This window comes from Elgaria multicarinata, chromosome 6, assembly GCF_023053635.1.
Source record: "Elgaria multicarinata webbii isolate HBS135686 ecotype San Diego chromosome 6, rElgMul1.1.pri, whole genome shotgun sequence".
NCBI classification, from domain to species: Eukaryota; Metazoa; Chordata; class Lepidosauria; order Squamata; family Anguidae; genus Elgaria; species Elgaria multicarinata.
In genome coordinates, this window is record NC_086176.1 from 82,608,982 (window position 1) to 82,633,248 (window position 24,267).

The 24,267-nt window shown below is 43.2% G+C and overlaps 1 protein-coding gene across 2 annotated transcripts in view; it reads right to left on the bottom strand.

Annotated features, from left to right (window-relative positions):
* Positions 1-17,507: 17,507 nt before the first annotated feature.
* The window catches only part of ZNF366 (zinc finger protein 366), a 40,751-nt gene continuing 33,991 nt past the window's right edge, over positions 17,508-24,267 (bottom strand). For both annotated transcript variants that reach the window (XM_063128635.1, XM_063128634.1), the window contains 2 exons: positions 19,641-19,815; positions 17,508-18,359 (listed from right to left, as the gene is read on the bottom strand). In XM_063128635.1, the coding sequence (XP_062984705.1) occupies positions 17,827-18,359; positions 19,641-19,815 (708 nt within the window). In that variant the 3' untranslated portion in view covers positions 17,508-17,826. The remainder of the gene's footprint in view (positions 18,360-19,640; positions 19,816-24,267) is intronic.

Here is a 24,267-nt window from a genome sequence, read left to right on the forward strand (position 1 = left end):
CAGCTATGTATCTCTGAGGTTGGTGTTCTGGGAGCATATTTTCTTTTGCAGCAATGATCTAGAATAGAGCTGGGGTAGGGTGCAGAAGGTAGTTCTGGATCTACTGCTAGATTTCTGAATGGTTTGCAGTAGATCTGTAAGAACCAGTTGTTTAACAATAACAACAAAATGACTCTCTGCTGCCCACCCTAAATTATACTGCTGAAATGAAGAAAGCTTGGGTAACCAAGCACAGATTTTTTGTGTGTGGAAGGACTGTGATGTCCATTCAGTTCTGGTACTTGAAACAGGACTCAGGATTCTTTAATTCTATAGATATATCTTTTCCAGCAGGCTCCAGCTGGTGGATCTCAGAATTCTAGTAAAAACAACAACAAAGTAGATCCAGAAAGCCTGAGATCTCCCCATTGCTGGTCTAGAATAAGGCCTTGTCTTCATGGTGCTGAGTTGGTGCTATGTTCCTCCTACCCACCCCCTTCTTGGCTTCCAGTGACCAATTGCTGGTCGCCATCTGCCCAGAACACGCACACTTGATCGACCACAGAGCGAGGTCAGATGGCAGTAGAGCTGGGGCGACCTCACTCCTATAGAAAAAGTCAGGGTAAGTCCCTGACATAACAGCGCAGCTTTGCAGAAAAGCCCCACAATGGCTGTGAATCTGTAGCTGCATCATATAACTGACGCAGTACCAATTTGCAGCCACCGTGGGGCTTTGAACACATATAGACAACTCCCTGGAGTAGGCAACATGCTGCCCTCCAGATGTTTTAGACTGCAACTCCCATCAGCCCCAGCCAGCATGGCTAATAGAGAGGGATTGTGAGAATTGTAGTCTAAAACATCTGGAGGATACTGAGTTGCCGATCCCTAGTCTAGAAACATCCAGATTTGTATGAATAAGGCTGCAGCCCTCTATGCCTCCATGTGGGAGGAAGGGTTAGAGTGAGACATACTGTATGTATGAGTAAGCATGTGTAGGATTGTGCTAGTCATGCTCAATGACAAAAATTGAATCTAGAAGGAAACAACCATCCAAGCTTCAAACGAGTCTCTCAAAATATGATGCATGCTTCAATATTTCTCAACAAAAAAGTCATCTCTCTTTTAGTTCAGTATATAGATGTCACGATTTGCACATTTTCAGGAACTTCACTGAATGATATGCATTCTGTGAATCCTTTTATGCATATTTCAAGGAAAACGCTGCATGAAATTTATCTGGACAGCTAAGCGGAAAGCACAGAAATATTATTGTCATGCTGCCCTTGCTAAGCATTTAGAGTTCTCTTCCACTAAAGACAGTTGGATTTATTTATATTTTACTGGAACCAGCAAAGGTAATGAAAAAAAAAGGGGAAACATATTGACAATGTAAACAAATTCACAGTAAATGCAGTCAACCTCAGGTTCTTTCTTGCCTTGCCAATATGGGTTTGGATTTCTGCCTTATGATAAATTAGGGCATAACACGTGATGGGGGAGAAAAGCCAATCACCTACTCTGGAAGGACTAAGAATAGATGACTTGATAGCTAGGCTAGGGCAGGATCTACACTACTGCTTTAAAACGGTTTATAACAGTAGTAACAACTGTTGGGGCCCAGGACACACTCCAGATACAGTTTTCAAACCATTTTCAAAGTGTCACAACCTGCGTGGTGTAGATCTGACCCTATTGAACAACTTATTACATCCTTGGTTAACAAATTATTTTGGCAAAGTTGCAGAAAAATGTCTTGCCATATAACACCACGGTTCAGGGAAATCCCTTGCAGGAAGGGGAAATTACAGTAAATTCACACTGCTCTCTCTTACTTTTATCTCATGAATCTGGAGCGGAGCGACCTGATCTGACTCCGCCAAAAGCGAATCCGAATCGGGTTGGGGGAGCTGCGGACCGAGACGAAGTGGTTTGCCTCCATCTGGAGCTCCGAACGCAGGTAAGTGGGGGGGAGGGGGCTCACCTGGTGCCACCACCGCCACAGTCCATGCGGCAATGGCAACACAGCCAGGTAAGGGGGGAGGGGGTCTAACCTGTGTCCGTAGCGGTCCAGCGCAGGCTTCAACTGAGGCCCAGGCCTCAGTTGAAGCCGGCGACGGAGGCAGGTGAGGGGGGCTTACCTGGCTCCGCCACTGCAGTCCGTGCGGCGACGGCAGAGGAACCAGGTCAGGGGGGAGGGGGCTTATTCAGCCTCCATTTTGTCCCCCCTTCCCCACTTACCTGCTTCCTCCGTCTGCCGCGGAGGCAAGTAAGTAGGGAAGGGGGGCAAAATCTTGGCCCACCCCTCCGGATCCTGCTCCGTGGAGTGGGGGAGGGTCGGATCGACCCAAAGCAGTTTGGGCCCGATCCGAAAGTTCCAGATTGGGCCACAAAGCGGTTCGGGGGTGGGTCCATGCACAGCCCTATTAATAAGTATCTTGTGTTTTGCATTGTGTTTTGTTTATGCAGACAGACAGTAACACACACACATCATTGCTTTAATGCTTCAGAAGATGGTGAATGCTCCTGGCACTCTTTCCTGTCCTGGGCCAACATGTGATGCTGGCACAATTTCACTGCAGCAGCAGACCTGCAAGTAGCAGGAATCATGTGGGTGGGTGGTGGTGAATGGGATATTCCAGTATAAGATGCAGTATGTCTATATGCACCAGTTGTTGGAGAACATGAGTGGGATTGCACCATGTCCAGCTTGTGGGTCCCTGGTCGATAGCTGGTTGGCCACTGTATGAACAGAGTGCTGGACTAAATGAACCTTGATCCGATCCAGCATGGCTCTTCTTATGTTCTTATTGGGATGCAATCATCTGAAATCTAACCAGTTTGGCTTCTCTGCATTGGAAATCAGGCTGATGGTACTTTATCCACAACAATTTCAGAACTTTCTTCCAAGAGACAATCATCATCACCCTAGCCACTTTACAGAGGCCATGATTTGTTTCAGTCATTTCCTCTATTTTATCTAAGCATTCCAGTGTTTTCCCCAGGAAATTCTTTCCTATTCATTTTGAGTGTCTTTCAGGGAAGCCAGCCACATGAAAGTTCTGAAAAATGTTGTCTTCTTTTGACATCATAATCAGATGTTTCCCCTTTCTTGCAGCTATGTGAGAAGCAGCCCTAGGGTCCTTGGGGTGAAAAGAAAAGAAAAGAGAGGAGAGGAGCTATTCAGGGTCTGCGTAACTGTGAGCACTGAACAAAAACTTGGCACCCTAATCCAGCCGATAGGATGTCCTCGTATGTAGTAAAAGAGCATCAAGATGTTCAAAATTAGCTTGTGTTTTATTCCTGCCATCAGAAATCTAAAACAAGGGGACTCATTCCTAGTTCAGGAATGGTGAAGGTTTATTTCAAAATAATATTGAGAATGCTTAGAGGGAAACAAATAATTAGAAAGGAAGAAACCAAAGCAGAAACCATATATCGTGTGCTTATGTTATTCTTATGGATAGGCAGAAATTGGGGTGGGTCCGGTTCACATACACCTTGGAGTTAAGGTGGCCACTTATGCATCTCTAAAAAGAAGAAATGCATCACCAAAGAAGAGGACAAAAGAGGACACCCATTTGCATAGAATTTGTATATGCTAATTTATATTTGTAGCTGCAAATTTAGACATTATTATAATTTACTAAGTTCTGCTGATGACCAACTTGAAGGCCCACCTCTTTCTTCTGATGGTTCTTCATCTTTAAACCATATTTGGGCTGAACAGTCTTCAAATAGAGGCCACCTTCAAAATAGAGAACAATCCTCTAGCAGCCTTTCAAAAAGAGGACTGTCCTCTGCATAGAGCCACCCTGCAAGCCAGGAGTAGGAAAATATGGTTGCTGGGTTTCTCCAAGCTGAACATGGCGGTATCTCCCACTGGTATATCATCATATTCTCTCCATCAAATATAAGAATTGCAGAAGCATTAAAGAATGACATTAGGGTTTGGATTCTTATAATAATTTGTTTTAATCCACATAGCAATTATCTCTATGGGTATTAACTTCCGTTTCTGTCTGTAAATATACAATAACTACTTTTTTTGCAGGGAAAGTAAGAGACAATCTATTATTTGTCTAGATTGCTTCATTTAGGTGTAAGCACTCTCAAAATGACCTGTTGGTATATACCGAAGCTGAAGGCCTTGCCCCTTGGGGCTTCCTGACCCAGAGCTTGGTGTACTGCAGGGGTGGGGAACCTCAGGCTTGTGGGCCAAATCTGGCCCTCCAAGGTCCCCCAAATGGCCCCACCTCATTTTCCTTGACGGTTGATCATTCGGTGGTTTCCTGGCTTTTGCACAGCTTTTTTTGCCATCCTAAAAGGTTGGACTGCCTCTCCTAAGACCAAGGTATTGGCAGTAAGAGCTTTAAGCTGCAACATGCTGGGGTTTTTGGCAGTTTGGGCCTTGCCCCTTTTGCCTTTGCCCCCCTTACTACTAGAATGCGACACACACCCCCAAACTTCTCTAAAATGGAATCTGGGGAATTGGAGATGTGGAACCTCAGACTAGGTTCCCTATCCACAGTCTAGATTGGGGAGGGGGGTAACCTCAAGTGGTATCAACCAGAGTTGACCTGTGCTGAATGGGCTTAACAGTTACAAATATGATGGAACAGAGAGAAGCCTGTGAAGAGCTAGCCGTAACATCACTTCTCTGAAAGTAGTGCTTCAGGTGATGGCAATTCCCCAGGAAGCTATACCTGACTTGTGGTGGCTGCGGACTGGTCTAAGATGTTTAGCCGCTCCAAGCGATGCAACTGCACTACAATGCGAGAAATGCTGACTAGGATTGTTTGCAACATCACTGAGGAGGCTGCAATGTGCACGCACCAATATTGCTATCCACCCACGTGCTTGGTTTGCTTTTGTTGCGAGGCTGGTTATGCCTGCTGTTTCACACATGCAGTCTTTCACACACCGCCATTCTGTTCAAGATCAGAATGGAAATGGGCAAAGCAGAAACAGCAAGTCTAAGCAGCCAGTGGTTGTTACACTCACTATAAATACACTTTCATGACATTTGTTAGGGGCAGATACTAGGGTCAAGTACAACATGCAGTGCCTTGCACAACCTATAATTTTAGGGTCTCTCTCTCTGTATATGTCTCTCATGTATATTACTAGCTGTACCCTGCCACGCGTTGCTGTGGCTCAGTCTGGTTAAATTGAAAAGAAAGAAAAGACAAAGCGGATGTTTCTAATATGTTTAATTTCACAATGCTTGTGGATATACAATATTTTTAGTTGTTCCATTGTCTGTGTAGATATAGAGATTGTCTGGTTTGCCGACTCTAGAACACGCAACATATAATTGTCCATGTGAGAAGCAATCTGTGTCTAGATCTAAACCGCACAATTCTAAAGATTGGCCCTGAGCTTTATTGATGATGATTGCAAACGCCAATCGAATTGGGAATTGCAATCTCTTAAATTGAAATGGCATATCTGTTGGAATCATAGGAATGCGAGGAATGAGGACATCTTCACCTTTGAAAGGTCCTGTCAAGATTGTTGCTTCTATGACCTATAAGAGCAAATAGGAGAGAACATGCAAATAGGAGAGGAGGCAGAGGCAGTGGATTGGCCTACTGTTTGGTTTTAAAAAAGGATGTTTTTACGGTGAGGAGGTTAGTGGAAACTCCTGGCAGTTACCTTTCTTCAGAACGTGTAACTGTCACAGGTGTGACATCTATATTCACTCAGCCAATTGTGAGAGAACATGCACATAGGAGAGGAGGCAGAGGCAGTGGATTGGCCTACTGGTTGGCGATGTCACAATGACCTATAAGAGCAAATAGGAGAGGAGGCAGAGGCAGTGGATTGGCCTACTGGTTGGCGATGTCACAATGATCAGCAGGACTGGTTTTTTGGAGGCCTATTTCTTCGATTTTAAGACAAACTTTTGACCCCATATAGAACATAGTTACATAACAACACTCGTGTATTCGAATGCAACGTTGGGTCAAAATTTCAAAGCAATCGGTGAAGAACTTTCTGAGATATAACATCTGTTTCGAATGAACATTTACATTTTTATTTATATAGATGTATGGGCTGGATCCAGATCTAGGTGCATGCAATAGGGCTGGTGGAAATGGGTTACCTCTCCCCAGCAGTCCCTCCACCCACCTGAAAATGCTGACAGTTGGGACCTTGCTAAACGGGGTGAGTTGTGGTGGAGAGAGGGGTGGGGGTGGGATGGATCCCTGATAATCAGGCAAAGGCACTTTCTGTGAGTTGAGCCCTTCTGTCCATGGAAGGCAACATGCAACACTTTTGAAAGGGGTTCATGTGGTAAAGCAGCCTTTACTAAACTTTTAAAAAAGAACCCCCATTTAAAAACCACTAAAACTGCATAAGCATAAGATCCACATCCCAGGAACTGTCCAATAGGTGCCAAGGCCCGTCCCATATCTCCCATATCAATACCACAGTGAGAAGGTTGTACTTTTATTATGTGGGGTAACTCCTGCGGTGCTACAACACCCATTAACAGTAGCATGACCATAATAATAACTAGCTTGACTTGTGTAGGGCATCTGCACGCTAGTACATTATCATAATTTTCTGGCTTTTCCAGGCGCGAGGCTAACCTGGAGTCCATTGGACTCCCCCCATCCCCAGCCATTCTCCCCCGCTCACCTTCCCTCCAACCTGCAGGACTTATGTGAGGCCTCCGTGCCTGCCGGCAAGCCACCCAGCCTCCTCTCTGGGGCCACCTCCCCCTCTCTCTGGACTGCCATAACATTATCATACTTTTCCACAAGTACCTGGAAAAGCCAGGCGTGAGGCCAACCAGGAGTCCATTGGACTCCCCCCACCCCACCCAAGCTACTCTTACCTGAGGTCTGCATGCTGGTTTTGCAATGGTAGCTGTATCACTTGTGTTTACATATCCCGTTGCTTAGCAACACAATGTTCTTCTCATATCTCCTGTTGCTTAGCAACAAAAAGTTCTTCCTCAGAATTGTTCCACGCAGTGCTGCTGCATGACACGCACTCTTAGTGTTTTATCTATATATCCTATTTCTTCGATTCTAAGACACACTTCCCCCCCCCCATATAAACTTCTCTAAAAATGGGGTGCGTCTTAGAATCGCGGGTGTGTTTTAGGGGTTTTTTTTTTCTGTTGGTGGTACTGAAATTAGTGTGCGTCTTACAATCGATGGTGTCTTACAATCGAAGAAATACGGTAGATAATACATGCTACAGGAGGAGGCAATGAGCACTTCCATGTTCCTGAAACTGGTTCATCTCAACAAGTCCTGAGATTAAGAAGTGCCCTGCTGGATCAGACCAAGCGTCCATCTAGTCCAGCACTCTGATCACAAAGCTGCTGCAGTGCAATAAAGGACTAGAGCAGCCTTTCCCAACGTAGTGTCCTCCAAATGCTTTGGACTACAACTCCCAGCATGCCTGAGCATTCGTCATGCCTGCTGAGGCTGATGGGAGTTAAAGTCCAAAATATCTAGAGGGCACCAAGTTGGGGAAAGCTGGCCCAGAGTTTATACCTTCTTCACACAATGGAGCATTTCTGTTTCTAAAGTGACATTTCTTTTTATATGTATATACAGTCTATACACGTGTGATTGTTGCCCAGGTCCAGAAGAAGAAGGAAGTTTGTACATCAGAGAAATTGCTTCCTATTGCAGTGTGAATAACCCAACTGGTAGCAACTTGGCTGTTTGCCACTGAAAATTCAACGGCAAGTGTTGAGCGGTGTCCCACTTGTTCTCCATACCAAGGCTGATGCTATCTAGCCATAGCTCCAGTGCAACTTTTCCCCCCGGCTGCCATCTGTTTGGCTGTGGAACGAGAAGGACAGAACAAGGCGGAAGTTTGTCAGGCAGCATGTTTTATTATCTCCCATTATCTAGCAGCTGCTAAGTCATTTAGGGTTCAAGGGTCCTGAGACACCTTTGTTAGGTGCATCCAGTTCCATAACTACTAAGACAGTTGTGCCCCGACAATCAGTTTCTCATCTGCCCTTAAAATGAGGGGTGCTGAAACATTCTCCTAATGATGGGATTGCCAAGGCTAGATGTTACAGTGGGAGGAAGTCATGCTAGGAAGCAGTGCGGCTGTAGATAAAAGGAACATAGGAAGTGGCCTTTTATCCATTCAGATTGTTTGTCTATCAAGCAGAATACTGTCTATTCCTGTAGGCAGCTTGGTGCTCTCCGGCTGATGTTTGACTCCAACTCCCATCAGGTCCAGCCAGCCTGGCCAGTGGTTGGAGATGATGGGAGCTGGAGTCCAACAACATCTGGGGTGTATGTGCCAAGTTGCCTACCTCTTCATCCATTCTGACTGTCAGTGGCTTTCTTTCACATCATCTGCTATCGGATCTTAACTGGAGATACCAAAGACTGAATCTGGGACCTTCAGCATGCAAACTATTTGCTCTACATCTGAGCTGTCGGCTTTCCCTTAATTCAGCCTTCCCTAACCTGGGGCCCCTCCAGATGTTTTGAATCTTTGCTCCCGTCAGCTCCAGTTAGCAGGGTTAATGGTCAGGAATTCTGAGAGTTGTCATTCAAAGCATCTGGAGGGCACTAGGTTATGAAAGGTGGTGTAGACGATCCTCTGTCTCTAGGGCCAGTAAAAGAAATACATTGGGAACTGTCATGGTCCAGATAGAACTCTGGCTTTCTGTTGCAACTGTTCACATCTTCTTAGGTAGTTCAACCGGGTAGTGCAAACACTGTAGCAGCCTTCTCGGTAGCGGCACCCTTCTGCAATTCGGGAGGCAGAAAATGTAACATCTTTTACACGCCTCCTGAAAACACACCTTTTCACACAGGCTTTCTCTGAGCTGTAACTGCTACTGGGTTTTACTTTGGTTTTATGTGGTACTTTTAAAGTTTTATGTTGTGTCTTGTCATGTCGCATTTAATGGTTTTAATTGTGAACTGTCCAGAGAGCCTCAGCTATTGGGCAGTATAAAAATGTAATTAAATAAAAAAATTATTGAATAAATAAATAAATAAATATTGCTATTGCTATTAGAAGGCTGCTCTAAATCACCATGGTGTGCTCTATTTGTATTAAGGAACTTAACTTTTTTCACTTGAAATACATTGAGCAGTCGAGCCTTCATCATATCCGTGAGCAAAACAGCAAGAGGCTTATTGCAACAGTATAATTCAGGGTATCTAGTCGTATTGTTTCCATTGTTTTAATTGTTATTAATGATTAATATTTGTTTTGATTATTTAATAGTATTATTATGAAAACAAGTCACAAGTGCCTTGTGATGGCTATACCCCCTATTACGCTGCACAGCATTTTTCACATAGTAAAGGAGGAATGACAAATAAAATATATTGATCCATGAGTTTCACTTCCTCAAGTGCTGGGAAGCAACACCTGGCATGCTCAGTCAGTAGGGTGGCTGTTTATACTTTGCCAAAAAAAAAAAAGTAGGACAAAAGAAGGCACAGGGTTGCACAAAATATATATATGCTAATTTATATGTATAGATGCATATTTATAAATACTCACTACAGTTTCAATAGAAATACATCTTACCTGTGACCAGGTGACCTGCATGGCTGCTCCATCTGCTGTCCAGATGCTAACGATTGACAGGTAACTCCAGGCCCCTGGGCTCTTCCTTCTTTGTCTTTAAGCCAGATGTAGACTGGGCAGCCCGTCATATTCAGGATGCCTTCAAATAGAGAAGTGTAGGATACCTGGCCCCCTGTCAGGGCCCAGGGCCTTGCCAAGGCCCACTGGTGCTGATTCCTCCTTTGAGACCAGCCTCCCATCTGCCTAATGGGGCTCCAGCTTATCAGGTGGCAATAGCAGGCAGCAGGGAAGCTGCCATTTTTAATTGCCTACAATACCCCAGAGTGACATTGGGGCATTGTGGGTAATTAAACGTTGAGCAGCTTAAAGTTACCCACCACAGATCATAGTGTTGCGATTCCTGCTGCCAGTAGGCCCACAAGGCAGGACAATCAGTAGGCCTATTGGGTGTAGGTTCCCAATGCAGGCAGCTGCTTGTGCCAAAGCGCTGACATCCAGGGTGGGGCAAGTACCACAAAGTATGTTAGAGTTGCCCCTCTTATCCATACATTCACCAGGTGGAGAATGCCTGAACATGGATGTTATTCACCAAATAGCAACTATCGCAGAATGCTGCGACCTTTCAGTGTAAAACCTTATTGGTTGCATAATCTCACATGACAGTATTTATGGAAGCCATTGCCAGATATCCTGTCGTTGGAAGAGTCAGAACAATGGCAGCTAAAATATGTCAACACTCATGCAACCATACCTGGATTCTGTGGTTATTGCACTAGCAATTACCAATCTATTAGTGGAGTTATCTGCCTTGAGCAGAAGAATGAGAGGAGATAGGGTGGCCATGTGATAGGATAGCCTTTTATGGAGGACAGTCCTCTATTTGAAGGGCTGCTAGAGGACTGTCCACTATTTGAAGGCATCCTCTATTTGGAGAGCTGTCCCAGTCCAAGCCCAGTATGAAGATAAAGACCCATCAGAAGGAAGAGCTGGGCTTTGAAGTTACCCATCAACAGGAGTTGAAGACAGAGGGCTGGTCTGCATGTTCAAATAAGCCATGATGGGCTGAGGCACCTGCCATTATGAATATTCAAGTCATGGCTGTGCCTTGTAGTGTCAACCGACCGAGGTAGCAGGGGTCATGTGGGTTAAAAGATGTTTTAACAATATATACTATGTTTTTAATCAGTATTTTATGTATTTTATACTTACTGTTGTTCCCCGCCTCGATCAAAATTGAGAGGAGGGTAAGAAATATTATTATTATTATTATTATTATTATTATTATTATTATTATTATTATTCAACCCCCATGTGACTTCGCACCTTGGACAGCTCCTTTAAAGTTCTGACTGAAACCCAGGGTGGATTCCCTGCCTTACTGACATTGGAGCCACCAGCCTCCATGCCTGGCCTGTTGGATCTTTGCCTATAATAATGTGCACTGCAAACCCTCCCAGGCAATTAATGCACTTCAGGCTGCTAGCTCTAACAACGATGAGCTGAAAATGCTGATTCTCAAAGCAGAGTTCTTCATTTCAGTTTAAAAGGTATTGGAATGATTATTATTTGACTATGATCAAACACCTCCTCAGAGCTGGAAATACTCCGATAGAGACCTCCAGCTACGTGCTCCAACATAGAAGTATTCAAGTGCCAACATCAACAGGCTCAGCACTCACGTACATCTTGGGTTCATTTTTAAAAATGACTCCACCCGTAATTCATCCACATCCATATTGTATACAAATGTGTTGCTGTGCAAAACAAATGCAAGAATTTGGCATCAATAGGGAGAATACATGGCCACTCACCAATGATTATAGCTGAACCAGGGTCTACTCCAGGGAAACCTGTGGCCCTCCAATGTCATTGGGCTACAACTTCCAACATCCATGAGCACTGGCCATGGCAGCTGGGGCTGATGGAAGTAGGAGCCCAACAACCCTGGTCTAGTCCTTGATACCTTAAACTTGACCAGCCTACTCTTTGTATTATTATTTAATCTATAGTTCTGTAGATAAGTTAAATAAGATCTGAACTATAGTTCAATACGAATGCTTTTTATGGTGTCTTTGAATGTTTATTATAGTTAATGTAGGCAACAAACACAACTACCTAATTTAACTCAGAGAAAAGTATTTTTTGGCCAGTGTGGTGTAGTGGTTAGAGTGTTGGACTGGGGCTTGAGAGACTCAAGTTCTAGTCCCCACTAAGCCATGAAGGCCTTTTTAAGGTGAGTATATTATTGCAAACTATTTTGAAAACTGGCTTGAGGATAATTTAATCAAAAGGCAGGATATAAGAACATAAGAAGAGCCATGCTGGATCAGACCAAGGGTCCATCTAGTCCAGCACTCTGTTCACACAGTGGTCAACCAGCCATCGGCCAGGGATGAACAGCAGCACCTTCCCACCCATGTTCCCCAGCAACTGGTGCACACAGGCTTACTGCCTCGAATACTGGAGATAGAACACAACCATCAGGGTTAGTAGCCATTGATAGCCTGTGCTACCCATTTATTTAGAAGATATACATCTTCTAAATAAATCCGCCAGCATTAAATAACATGTTTGTGAGAAGTAGCTACAACTATGAGAAAGTTGGATTTAAGGGGCTTCTTCCAGGTGATGTTTTTACTGTGCAATCGTGTAGGCTCATTAACAGAATTTTACACAGAGATCTAGCTGGCAACATCTTCAATTAGTTTATGTTTTCCTACTGCTACTTCTTTTTTTCTTACTGGAGAAAGGAAAGATGGGTTAGCTGCACAATGTCTTTTGACACTAGGACCCCTCCATTGAGAAGCATCCTGAGCTTCTATCCCATCCCTGGACCCAAATCCTAGGGATCTTGTATGGTTTGGGGGACTGCTCAGTGCAAGTGACACATACATGCCCATCTTTTCTTCAGCATTGGGTTTGTCTTCAGGCCTCTTCCAGGCTGACTCTATGATTCTAAAGCAGCCTTCCCAAACCCAGTGCCCATGCTGGCCATGTATGATGGGAGTTGTAGTCCAACACATCTGAAGGGCACCAAATTGGGGAGGGCTGTATTTAAGGACTCCAGTTCAAATTTCAACAAGAATGCTAAAAACGAATCAGTTATGAAAAGAGGATCAAGTCCTTTCTTCCCCTACTAAAAAAATATTGTTGCATCTAGCAAAGAGGAAACGCAGAGAGCCACTGATACTGAGCTATATGGGACTGTGCTGGTCACTCCCAGCAATCAAAGGCCCAGTGCTTCCTCCACATGTGGAATGAGTTTATAGTGTTCGCAAAACACACAATCAAAACCTTTCCCCATTCACGTTGCTCCCTGAAATGAACTGTGAACAGAACTACAATTGCTAACCTTTCCCTTGCAAATGTTGCACCGTCCTATTGTTGTTCTGAGTGTGTTGTTTCACATGTGTTCAAACCAGTGTTTATATCAGAGGGACCATTCTCTTCTCACCATGAATTTCTTTTAGAAGCCAACCTTTGTTGCCTTTACAAGAGCCAGTTCCGTAAAGATAGAGGCACGTACTTAGCGTTGTCACATTGCGGACCTTAGGATTAGGATGGCCACTTACAAATCACCAAAAAAGAGGGTGACAGGAGTCGCCAACTTTCATAAATTTGGCATATGATAATTGATATGAATAGAAGCAAATTTAGAAATTACTATTATAATTTAAATAGAAATATAGTACATCTCACCAGAGTGTGAAACACTGTGGCTGGTTGACTGGTGTGCGTGCCTGATCAGTCTGCTATTCAGGTATTAACTGGTGACAAGCAACAGTTCTTATGGCTCTTTATCCTTAAACTACAACTAGACAGCCCTTCAAATAAAGGACTGCCCTCTGTAGAAGGGGACTTGCGGATTTGCATAGGATTTGCAGAGTCCAGTAGAATTTGGAAGTAGGTTTCCAGTAGAACAGCCTGTGCTGCTTCCTGAGACCTAATGAAACAGGCACCTCATGCCTCTTAAGCCTTTCTGCCCTGTGCTAGTCAACAATGCAGCCCTCTAGCATCAATGCCTGGTGCCCCTTCTTCTGTCTTGGTGAGCAGTAGCAAGAGTGCGAAGGCATTGTGGCCCGAGGCTCCAGAGTGGCTCCTTTGCTTGGGATCATAAAGACTGATCTCTTCCGGCAGGCCTATCCAGTGGAATTTTAAGATTTTTTTTAGAATCTTTTTAGAATGTTTTGTTAGGATGTTTTAACGATGTATATTATGTTTTAATTCAGTTTTATGTATTTTACCATTTATTGTCTTCCGTTTAATGCCTCTCCTCTCCTGGAAAAGGATTCCAGGTAACAAGGCTATGAAGAACTGAGCTTCTGAAGATTGCTGCCAGCTAAGAGTCCTGGGCCAGATGGAACCCTAAATCAGAGCAGTGAATATTATTTATTTTATTTATTTATTTATTTAGAATAGAATTTTTTCATATGATACAGCCAACTTTTCCTGCTCAGCAAATACTTCTCATCTGATCTTGGCTAAGCTACATGTGGTGCAACCCTTACTCAAAGATAAGTCCCACTATGTTCTATGGGATCCATTCTTATGTAAGCATAAATAAGATGGCAGTCTTAACTATGTGTCTTTCTTATGAGCCCCTCAGAGTTTTGAACAAAAGTGCATTATGGACCAAAATGATTGGTTAATGTTCCTAAATGGCTCAAAATCTCCCATCAATTAGAGTGAATGCTTGAGGTGTACACGGAATGTGGGAAAGGTGACTCATTCAGTGGAAGCTGGTGGTTCCAATGTCATTGGGGATGTAAATCTGCTCCGGGTTTCAGTCAGAACTCTAAAGGAGCTATCCAAAGTGCTGAACCCTAACCTCCAATAGGTTCATCACCTTGGATAGCTCCTTTAGAGTTATGGCTGGTTTTGGTTGAAACTTGGGGCATGTCTACACCTCAGGGTGTAAAGGGGGGGTAGGATTGTGGACTTACCTGCTTCCACAATCCTCCCCCAGCATCTTGATGGCCATGCGATGTCCCGGAAGGGAAGAGGGATGACGCAGCCACCATTTTTTTTCCTGGAACAGAGACGGACCACAATTGCAGAAGGGAAGAGGGATGACCCTGGAGGAAAAAGCTGGTGTAGACATGACCCTGGATTGAATTCACGGTCCCACTGACCAGCTTCTTCTGCACTCATTCCTTCATTTCACTTCCCTACTTTGATAGCTAAGGATGGGCTGCACTTTGAGATACCTCTCTCTGGAGATCTGATGTGAGGCAGCAGATTTGCTGCTTGCAGAAATGTTGTGCCATTTGTCTCCACCTCTGCTCAACTTGTATCTTGTTAATTATTGAAAATATTACAAAAACACCATAGGTTTCCAGTGTTCTTTCCACCAAAAGAAGGCAAACCCAGGCAAGTGCTGCTCATTGTTACATGCGAACATGTAACAATTTAATTGTGAGATACCGAGGCCCATTAATGTATCTGGACAGAGATTTCTGAAATTTCTGGGTGGGCATGACAGAAAATACAGCAGCAGCTTTGGTATATGTTTATTTATTTGTTTTAAATAAACAAAATACATTTAACACATAACATTTAGTTGAGCTACTGGCTAGCAATAACTATATAGGAAATTGGGTTGGATTCCATTTGTAAGGTGTTTTATAAAAAAAATACCCCACAAATCAGTATAAAGATACAAGAATACAAATGGTTAATGGTGCTACTTATTCAGCTAAGCAAACAGAATGAGTCATCGGACACATGGCAAGATTTTATTAAATACTCTCCTTGGCATAATAAATATTATATTTTTAAATTGCACTTAGATTTGCATCATCTATAGCCAAATGTGGCAACACCATGGAAACGGTTAGAGGCAAAAGGTGGAGGACCAGTATAGAAGTTTCAACAGAAGAGCAGGGAGGCCATAATTGATAATCACCTGGCCTTTAAGAATAATAATTTATATATAACAAATAAAAAGACAAATAAGGGACAAAATCATAACCAGCCAGAACAAATCCATCATTAAATTAATTGGAGTCTGATCTTTTCTCACATGAAAATGAAAAGTTGTGATCTAGAGCTTTATTCTGGAGGATACCAAGATGAATTGAAATGCTTCCAAAAATTAAAAATCCAGAGATCAGCCTTCATAATGGGCACCGGCTTACCGTGGGCATAGAAGGTCCATATTTTTCCCCAGCAGCATCTGCTAAACACATCTGAACTCTCCTGAGTCAGCTGCTGTAGGGCCAAACTCATTTGTTGATTGATCTCCATGTTACTGATACCCTTTGTTGTCCTAGCTACATCCTTTCATCATGAGCTGTGATCAATATTTCCTTTGAATTTTCTGCTTGTCTGCTATGTTGTGCTGTACCTTGCAGAATCCAATGTAGCTTCCCAGAATCTCGGTGCTGAGTGCTGCCTGCTCTGAGGTAAAGCATTTTGATTCTGCTGAACCCTTTAGATGTTTCTCTAAGGTCATAGCTGCATTACAGATCTATAATCATTAAGGTCACCACAGTCATGGGCTTCAATCTGGGATCTGCTTTCTGCAAGAGGAAGGGCTCTACTCATGGAAGGTCCCTTCAGGTCTGGCACCTGCCAAAGGTCCACATCCCAGCAGGAGCCCACTGACAGGAGCCCCCTGGAGTTGTTTCTCCTCTTCGCCATTGCAACCTGCTTGTTCATTTGCCTATCATTCTGGCTCAGACAACAGCAGTGTTGAGAAGGATGAACAGTAGGTGCTGCTAGCTACTTGCTCACTGGCTCTCTCGGCCTGTCAAGCAAGCAAGTGGTAGGACTGATGAGAAAGAGGAGTAATAGCAGCTGGTGACAATGGTGGTGAGAAGGTAGACTCATTAAGGGAGGGGGCTCATGTTTTGTCCTAGAGCCCTCAAAACCTAGATCTAGCAACAGGTCCCTCCACCCAATATTGGGTATCCTCCCTTCTCCTCCTCCACATACCATCTCACCTCCACAAACCAGCCCTGCTTGACATTCACACCAGTGCTGTAGTGGACCCAGGGCTCACAGGGATGCCATACTAGTACTTTTTAGTTAGCAGGGTGCTGATGTCACCTGCCACCTCCTTCAGACTTCTGTATTCCCTCTGAGTTTAGCTGCAATCCTCACAGTAGCTAGGGGTGGGATTTCCCCAGCAATGTTATATTCTCTGTAATAATGCAAAGTATTTTGGGGTGGCTTGGTTTTGAATGGGCAATTCAGACACATCAGCTTCACAAAAGACCTGCTCCTAGTGGAGATAGAAACTGCTAGAATTGATTTGCTGATATGCCTTGACATACCTGCCTGAATTTTTAGACTCCCCTTGTGGGTGTGGCTATGGGGAATGTCATGATGAGCACTTCAAAAACTGATCACCGGTCAAACCATAGGTGACATGTTTCATGTGTTGAATGTGGATATCTAAGGAAGCAAAAGTCAGAGAAAATGCAATAAGGAAGATGCCGTAAGGATACCACCAGGAATGGGGTTGAGCCTACTTTTATAGCGTCCGGCGAAACCTGCCAGAACTTTTCCTCCCCTTTTTATAGTGTCCTGGATCGCAACTTCCTTGCTTTGTTTCTTAGAACTCAGTGGGGTCTCTTGAGGCCCAAGCCAGGCTCTGTCTACATCATGGGTGTTTAATCCCAGATGCATGGCCCAAATCCAGCCCTCTGGAGTTTCCCCAAAGTCATGCCCCCTTTCCCTGGTCCCACTCCCTTTCTTCCAACCTCTGAATGTTTGGTGGCTTCCCTGATTTTGCAAGATTCCCTGCCCTGGTTTCTGTTTCTTGGTCCTACTAAAATGTGTCAGAATGTTAGGTGAATGGGACAGAGGCCTGGTCTAGTCTACACATGCAGCAGAACCAAATGTTAGAATCCCGAGGTGGTAAGAGCTGACAGTGCTGCTTCAGATAGCAGGTTGGGGCTGCCATCTTTGATTAGTGTCCCATGTACTAAGCTTCCTGCAGGTATAACAAAACAAAAACTTGGCATTTCTGAAGTAATGTTAGGAGCATTCAAAAATGTGGTCCCTCATATGCAATCTATTCTACTGCCTTAAGACCCTTTCACTTCATGTTGCCACATATGCAGACCATGCCAGAATGTTGTGGGGAGAAACAGGTTTATAGATTAGATTAATATCTATGACAGTATGTAAAAACAGACAAAATTAAAGAACAGTTGAATGACAGGTGAAAATGGTCTGACATTATTTCTGTGAATTTGGGCTTATTCTCCCTTTATCATTTGCCAGCCTTGTTAGATTACAGCTCATGTTAGTGAAAACCATGGATGAGTCTTTCTTTCCCAAGGGTAAGGTACATGTGTCCATTTAAACACCCAGAAAAACAGCTTGGTTTTCCATTTTCCTTTCCAGCAGTTCCTTTAAACTCTTGTTTCGGTGTTGAAAGTATAGGTAGTCAGAAAGAGACTGAGTGATTCTATTATTTTCAAAATGGCTAAAGTTCAGGTGTTCCTCATTGTTATTCATAAAGTCTCTCTCCTCATGGCTTTCTTTCCCTTTGTTTTCATTCTTCTCTCCATGTTTTCCATCCAGCCTTTTCTCTTTCCCATCAAAGTATAACTCTCTGAAGTCTTTCATCTCATGTTCCGACTGACTCGGAAGATCATGCAGAATGTACGGCTTGTTGTTGTCACTGTGGTACATGCCTGGGCTGTACCGCTCTGACCCAAAGCAGTTGTCTTCCTCTTCTTCATGACATGAACTTCCTTTGGCACTCTCACCATCAGAATGAAATGAAAGCTCCTTCCCTTGACTCTTTTGGGAAAGGTCAAAGGGCTCTTCCTGTTCCAGACTTCTTGAGGACTCAGTTTGTGATGTTCTCATTCGTTCCCTTCCAAGTCCTAGGAGGGTTAAAAAAAAAAAAAAGATTGCTAGGTTAAATGGTACATTCACCGATCCACACCCATTTTGAAGTTAAAATAACTGAACTCTTAGTTTCTGTCCCATAGGGACAGAATGCTCGTACCATTAAAACAAATGGGACATAAGTCAGACTAACATTGGGTAGTATCCAGAGATGTCCCAGTGCTAGTGCTGAAGACATTGCACTAGCATAAACCAACATATGTGCAACGAGGCTGGTGCTTGCTAGTTCAATGTGGAAAGAGGCAGTTTGGCATGTTTTGTAATGTAAATGTGCAAAATCCCCATCTTTTGAATTCGTCAGATTTTAGACATGCTAATTAGCTGTGATTCCTGAGTGGAAAACACTGAAAGTGCTTCTGTTACAATTTTGCCCATATTCAGTGCTTCCTTCCCTATCTCCCACCCCATATCTTTCATAGACTATAGCATTTCTGACTCCTAATGCTGATGGACAATCTTAAACACAACATTTATCTTTATTACAGGGCTACGTGATTCTACAAACAAATTCAGGTAAGATATTTGAAATTCAATTCAGTCTACTTGGTTTTATGTATCAAATCAAGCTCATACTTAAGTAGCTTAACGTCCATAGGACTAGCAACTTGATTTTATAGTTGCAACAATGCATGGAGCTGAGTGGGAAAGATCTATGCTGCTATCCTACCTATCAGTTGCAAGATACATTATAAAACATTTACAGGGAATTATTGGCATCAATCCTGCAGTACTCCTAAAGCTGAGATCTTAGTTATATAACCGACAGTATTTGTTGTGAGCAGTGATTGCCAATAAATCTGGACAGCCCTTTAAGAATCAGAAAACTTAACATCTGAAAAGCCAGTGCAGGGCGTGTGACATGCTCTAACACTTAATTCAGGGAAGGCTGGTGACTCCAATGTCAGTGGAGCAATAGATCTGCTCTGGGTTTGAGAACCAGTCAGAACTCTCAGAACTCTCAAGTTGCAAAGCTCTTTTAGAGCTCTGACTGGATCTAAAACCCAGAGCAGATTTATCACCCCACTGACATCATAGTCACCAGCCTCCAGTGCTTTTGATTGCTTCCATGTCAGATAAGTTTCTTTCACCTGGGCAACAACAGGACAAAATATGGTCTTTCCTCACCTTCTTGGTTTTTGCTACCCCACATAGTCTCCTTTCACTTTACAAGATCTGGGTCAGTTAGATGCATAAGGCACCTGACTCTTGATATTACTGGATCTATTGCAAAGTCAGTTGGGTGGCCAATCATTTACCTTGAGAACGAAATCCTCTTTCCATGACTCCATGTTTGACTTTCATGTGTCTGGTGAGGTTCCCCTTCAAGGTGAATTTGCTGGGACAGTAGAGGCATTTGAATGGCTTGCTGTCGGAATGCAAGTGCATGTGCCCCATTAAATTATGCATTCGATTAAATTCTTTTCCGCACAGCTGTCAAAAGACCAATGACAATCAAAGTGATTTATTTTACAGAAACACTTTCCAGAAGAGATCAGTTTGTTTTCTTGAGACAGAGCGTGTTGTAACTGAGATAGCTTCTCAACAGTTCTGCAGTTTACATTCTGAATTGTGCTTATAGGAGAAATCTGAACAGTTTCTTTTGACTGTAAACTAGGGATAGACAAGTCTGGGTGTCTCCCACATTTGAACATTTAAAACCTCAAGTTCTTTCCATCGCGTTTATGAAGAAATGTGCAAATTTTGGCAGGTTCTTATAAAAAAGAACCGAACAAAATTCTCATCCCTCTGCACCAGGTGCAGCTTTTCCCAGTATGGAGAGGGGAATGTTGGTTCTGCCTGCCACGTTGCTGTCAAAGACATCAGGAAAAAAGAGAGGTGGCAACCTTAATTTAGCACCACAAACGTGGTTAAATTCAAAAGGATTCAAATCCAGACTTTAAGAGCTAGGCAATCAAAGTCCTCTGCCTATGTAAACATATCTGTTGAGTTTTGCTTTCTCTTCCATTCAGGTTGTTAAAATCTCAAGTTCTTTCTACCTTGAGTTTGAAAACATTTGCAAATTTTGATAAGTACTGATAAAAAAACAATGAACCAATTGCTATAAAGCTATACGCACACCTTCCTTAAATCTGGATCTATAGATGAATAGATTGCTAGTCAAGTAAATGCAACGTAAAAAGGGGGGGATAGGGGCGCCTTTGCAGACTGAGGTCTGATTCAAATGAGGCCACATGGAAAGTGCTTGGCCCATAGACATACCGACATATTTCAAAAGCTTTAACAACATGCATTAGGGCATTAGCAGAACGGTTGGCAAGATCAAAAAATTAGAACCACAGAGTAATGAAGCCAAGGGACAATGATAGGGTTATGGCTTATTGCGTAGGTGCAAAATGTCAAGGTATATCTTAGAAATAAACTGACCTCTAGTCTTTTTCAGTTAGTCAGCCAAATGCAAGTGAGTACTCAATTTGTGTACCTCAGTCTACAGTAGGCCAAAATTCAGCCATCACTGGATAGCTCCCCAAGGAGAGAATCAGAGGCCTTGTTCAGGAGAAACCACAAACCACGGTGGTTAAAGCCTTTTTGTTAACAAAAAAGCCTTAACCACCATGGAAGGTGTTTTCTGAACAGGGCCAGATTGTCTTTAATGTGGTGGGCTTGGGTTTCACTGCTGTTGCCACTCACAAAGGACTGGGCTGTCGATACTACTAGGATGGAACTACTAGTCTACAGAATGTATTTGGGATCTTCCTGAGGATTTTTGTTTGTTTGTTTTTTAAGTGCACCTGTAAAAAATATAAAGTGTGACTACGGCTTGATCTACACTCCTGCTTTATAGCAGCAATGAAGTGTACTGATAACTGTTGGGGCACAAACCACATTCTATAAACCACTTTCATAGTGTTATATCCTGCTTTTTATTCCACGTTCATGATGATTTGACACGAGCTGTTCATCTAGCCTATAACAACCAAGCACTTTCATCAGAGGTTGGCTGTGACACCCTGATGGCAAACCTAGGTTTGTTGCAAGGCAGTGTTTGAATTGGGCCCACTGCATATCTGAGGAATTCTACAAACACATTCAGAAGCTCAGGCAGGGTTTAATCCTAGATGCTGAGCTGCCTCATTTTAGAAGATGGCAAAAACTGGGGAAGGATGGAGTTAGAATCGGGATCTCTACTGGTAATGGAAAGAATGCCTAGAATTCTGCAGGAAAATAAAACAGATGAAGAGGAATGCTGTGCATTTCCTGTTCAGGCATCATGACGCCTCCGTTCCTCCATTAATCTTTGATTTGGTCATGCTTCTCTATTCTGTGGCCGGGAGCAACCCCACCCGGAGCCATTCTTTCACAACCCACCGAAGAGACTTTAATAGAGCCTTGGCTCTCTTGGGTGTGCAGTTCTTTGCCTTTGTTGCAAAACAAAACTTTCGGATTTCATGGGAAAGAAGAAAGTTTGATGCAAACTGGAAACATTGTTGGCATGTAATGGCCAAAAGGAAATATCTTCGCATGGGCATAGAAACTGAAGTTGGCTTGGGCTACCCACTCAGTACTCTGAGTCCTGGGTTGTCCTTCTGCACAGGAACCATACGAAAAGGAGGACAGGGCTCCTGTATCTTTAACAGTTGTAGAGAAAAGGAAATTTCAGTAAGTGCTATTTGTATGCATGCAGAACCTGCTGAAATTCCCTTTTCTCTACAACTGTTAAAGATACAGGAGCCCTGTCCTCCTTCCCATATGGTCACCCTACTGATAACTATGGTAGCATAAGGCCCTTCTTAGTATTGCATGGTACATGCACCACTACCACATATCTACAGCCAGATGGAATTGTCAAGTGGCTATGCTTCGCTTTCATGGAAATACTTTACACAAAAAACTACAATGCATTCCCTTGTCGAGATGGTGAGATTAAGGCCAGATCTACACCAAGCAGAATATTGCACTATGAAAGCGGTATGAAAGCAGTATGCAAGAGGCAGGAGCCACACCAAGCAGGATATAGCACTATGAAAGCGGTATATGGTTTGTGTCATGGGCCCCAATAGTTGTCAGTGTACTTCAATACCACTATAAAGCAGTAGTGTGGCTCCTGCCTCTTATATACTGCTTTCATACTACTTTCATCGTGCTATATCCTGCTTGGTGTAGATCTGGCCTAAGACACTACTGTCATTTTAATGATTCACACTGTTCACTACCATACAGATATGCAACCTGATACCCTCCAGATATTTTGGACTACACTTCCCATAACCGCTGTTAGTCCAGTTGGCTGGGGCAGATGGGAGTTGTTGTCCAAATCATCTGACAGGCACCAGGTTGCCTACCCTGCAAGATGCAGTGACATCAGCTTAGATGGTTTCAAAAGGATAATTGACAAATTCATGGAGAATATCAGAGCTATTACGTATCATAGTTAATAATAGTTACCCCTTCTTAAAATTAGACAATCAAATATAATGTAGGCACCAGTTTTGTAAATCTAGCTCAAAGCACATTTTAGCCAAGTTATTGACCCATGAGTAAAAAATCTATAAAATATTTTTTGTTAGGTTAGTTGCAGAATTGCTCCATGGATGTTGATTAACTTAGTATACTACCTATATAAAATCAGGAGGAAGCAGCATTAAACTGATCAGTATGGTGTGGAGCAAGCAGAGAGGGAGACTTCCCTCCCACCTCCACTCTCATAATACTAGAACTTGGGGACATCTCATTAAATTGATTGGTGGGAACATCAGGACAGATAAAAGGAAGCAATTCTTCATACAGCACATAGTTAATCTGTGTAATTCACTACCAAAAGTTGCAGTGATGACCACCAATTTGGATGGCTTTAAAAGACAAATTCCTGGAGGAGAAGGCTAACAATGGCTGCTAGTTCTGACAGCTGTATGCTCCCTCTAGTATGAGAGGGAGTATGACTCAGTTGCTCAGGAATATGGGAGGGAGGGTGCTGTTGCACTCATGTCCTGCTTGTGGGTTTTCCGTGGCCTCTGGTTAGGCACTGTGTCAACAGAATATTGGACTAGATGGACTTCAGTCTGGCTCAGCATGGCTCTTCCTATTGTCTTATGTCCTTAGGATACAATGGTCAAATGTAACCTTTTTTCCCCAACGTGCAAGCAAAGGCCCTCAAATCTTTGACAACGACAGCAGGACTGAATTAATAGCAGAAGATAAGGAGGGGGAGGAGGATTCATGTAGGGAAGACTTGATTCAGTACATTAGCAAAGTGACAAAACCTGCAAGCAAAAATTGTATGACTGTTTGAGATGATGATGATGATGATGATGATGATGATGATGATGATGATGATCAAACAGAACATCTGGGTGGACTAGCATAAAAGACAGCAGATAGCACTGATCTTTAGAGAGGAAAAACCAAAAGGGTAAGGAAATGTGAGTGACAAAGGGCTTTCTTCTGCTCACAAGCCACACACAGCCTCTGGGTAGCTGTGATTAGCTCTGTAGGAAAGCCGGGTGTTTTCTTTTGCTCTGAGAGACAAGTCAAAGAAAGCTGCAGCCTGCCGTGAGGTAGAAAGGACACTGCTGTGCTGTTCTTCCCTTGTATTCTTCTTTAAATAATAATAAAAAACCTGAAGGTTTAATAAGAAGGGTGTTCCTTTCCTGAAAGTAAGAGAGAGGGAGAGGGAGAAAGACTGTAAACTGTCCAAAAGGGCCGTGAGAAAACAGGAAACTCCGAAAAGTACAAGAGAAAGCAAGATGAAATCTATTTGCAGGCCATTCCCTGGGGACAGTCAGGCCATTGTTAAGCGAGCAGTTCGTACAGCTATATCCTTCCTTCTGCTGAGGAGGAGTGTGGTGCCAAAAAGCGGCTATCTGGTCATTGCTTTAACTCGCTGAATGCCAGCCAAAGAGGCTTGACTGAGCCCAAATATTTTAT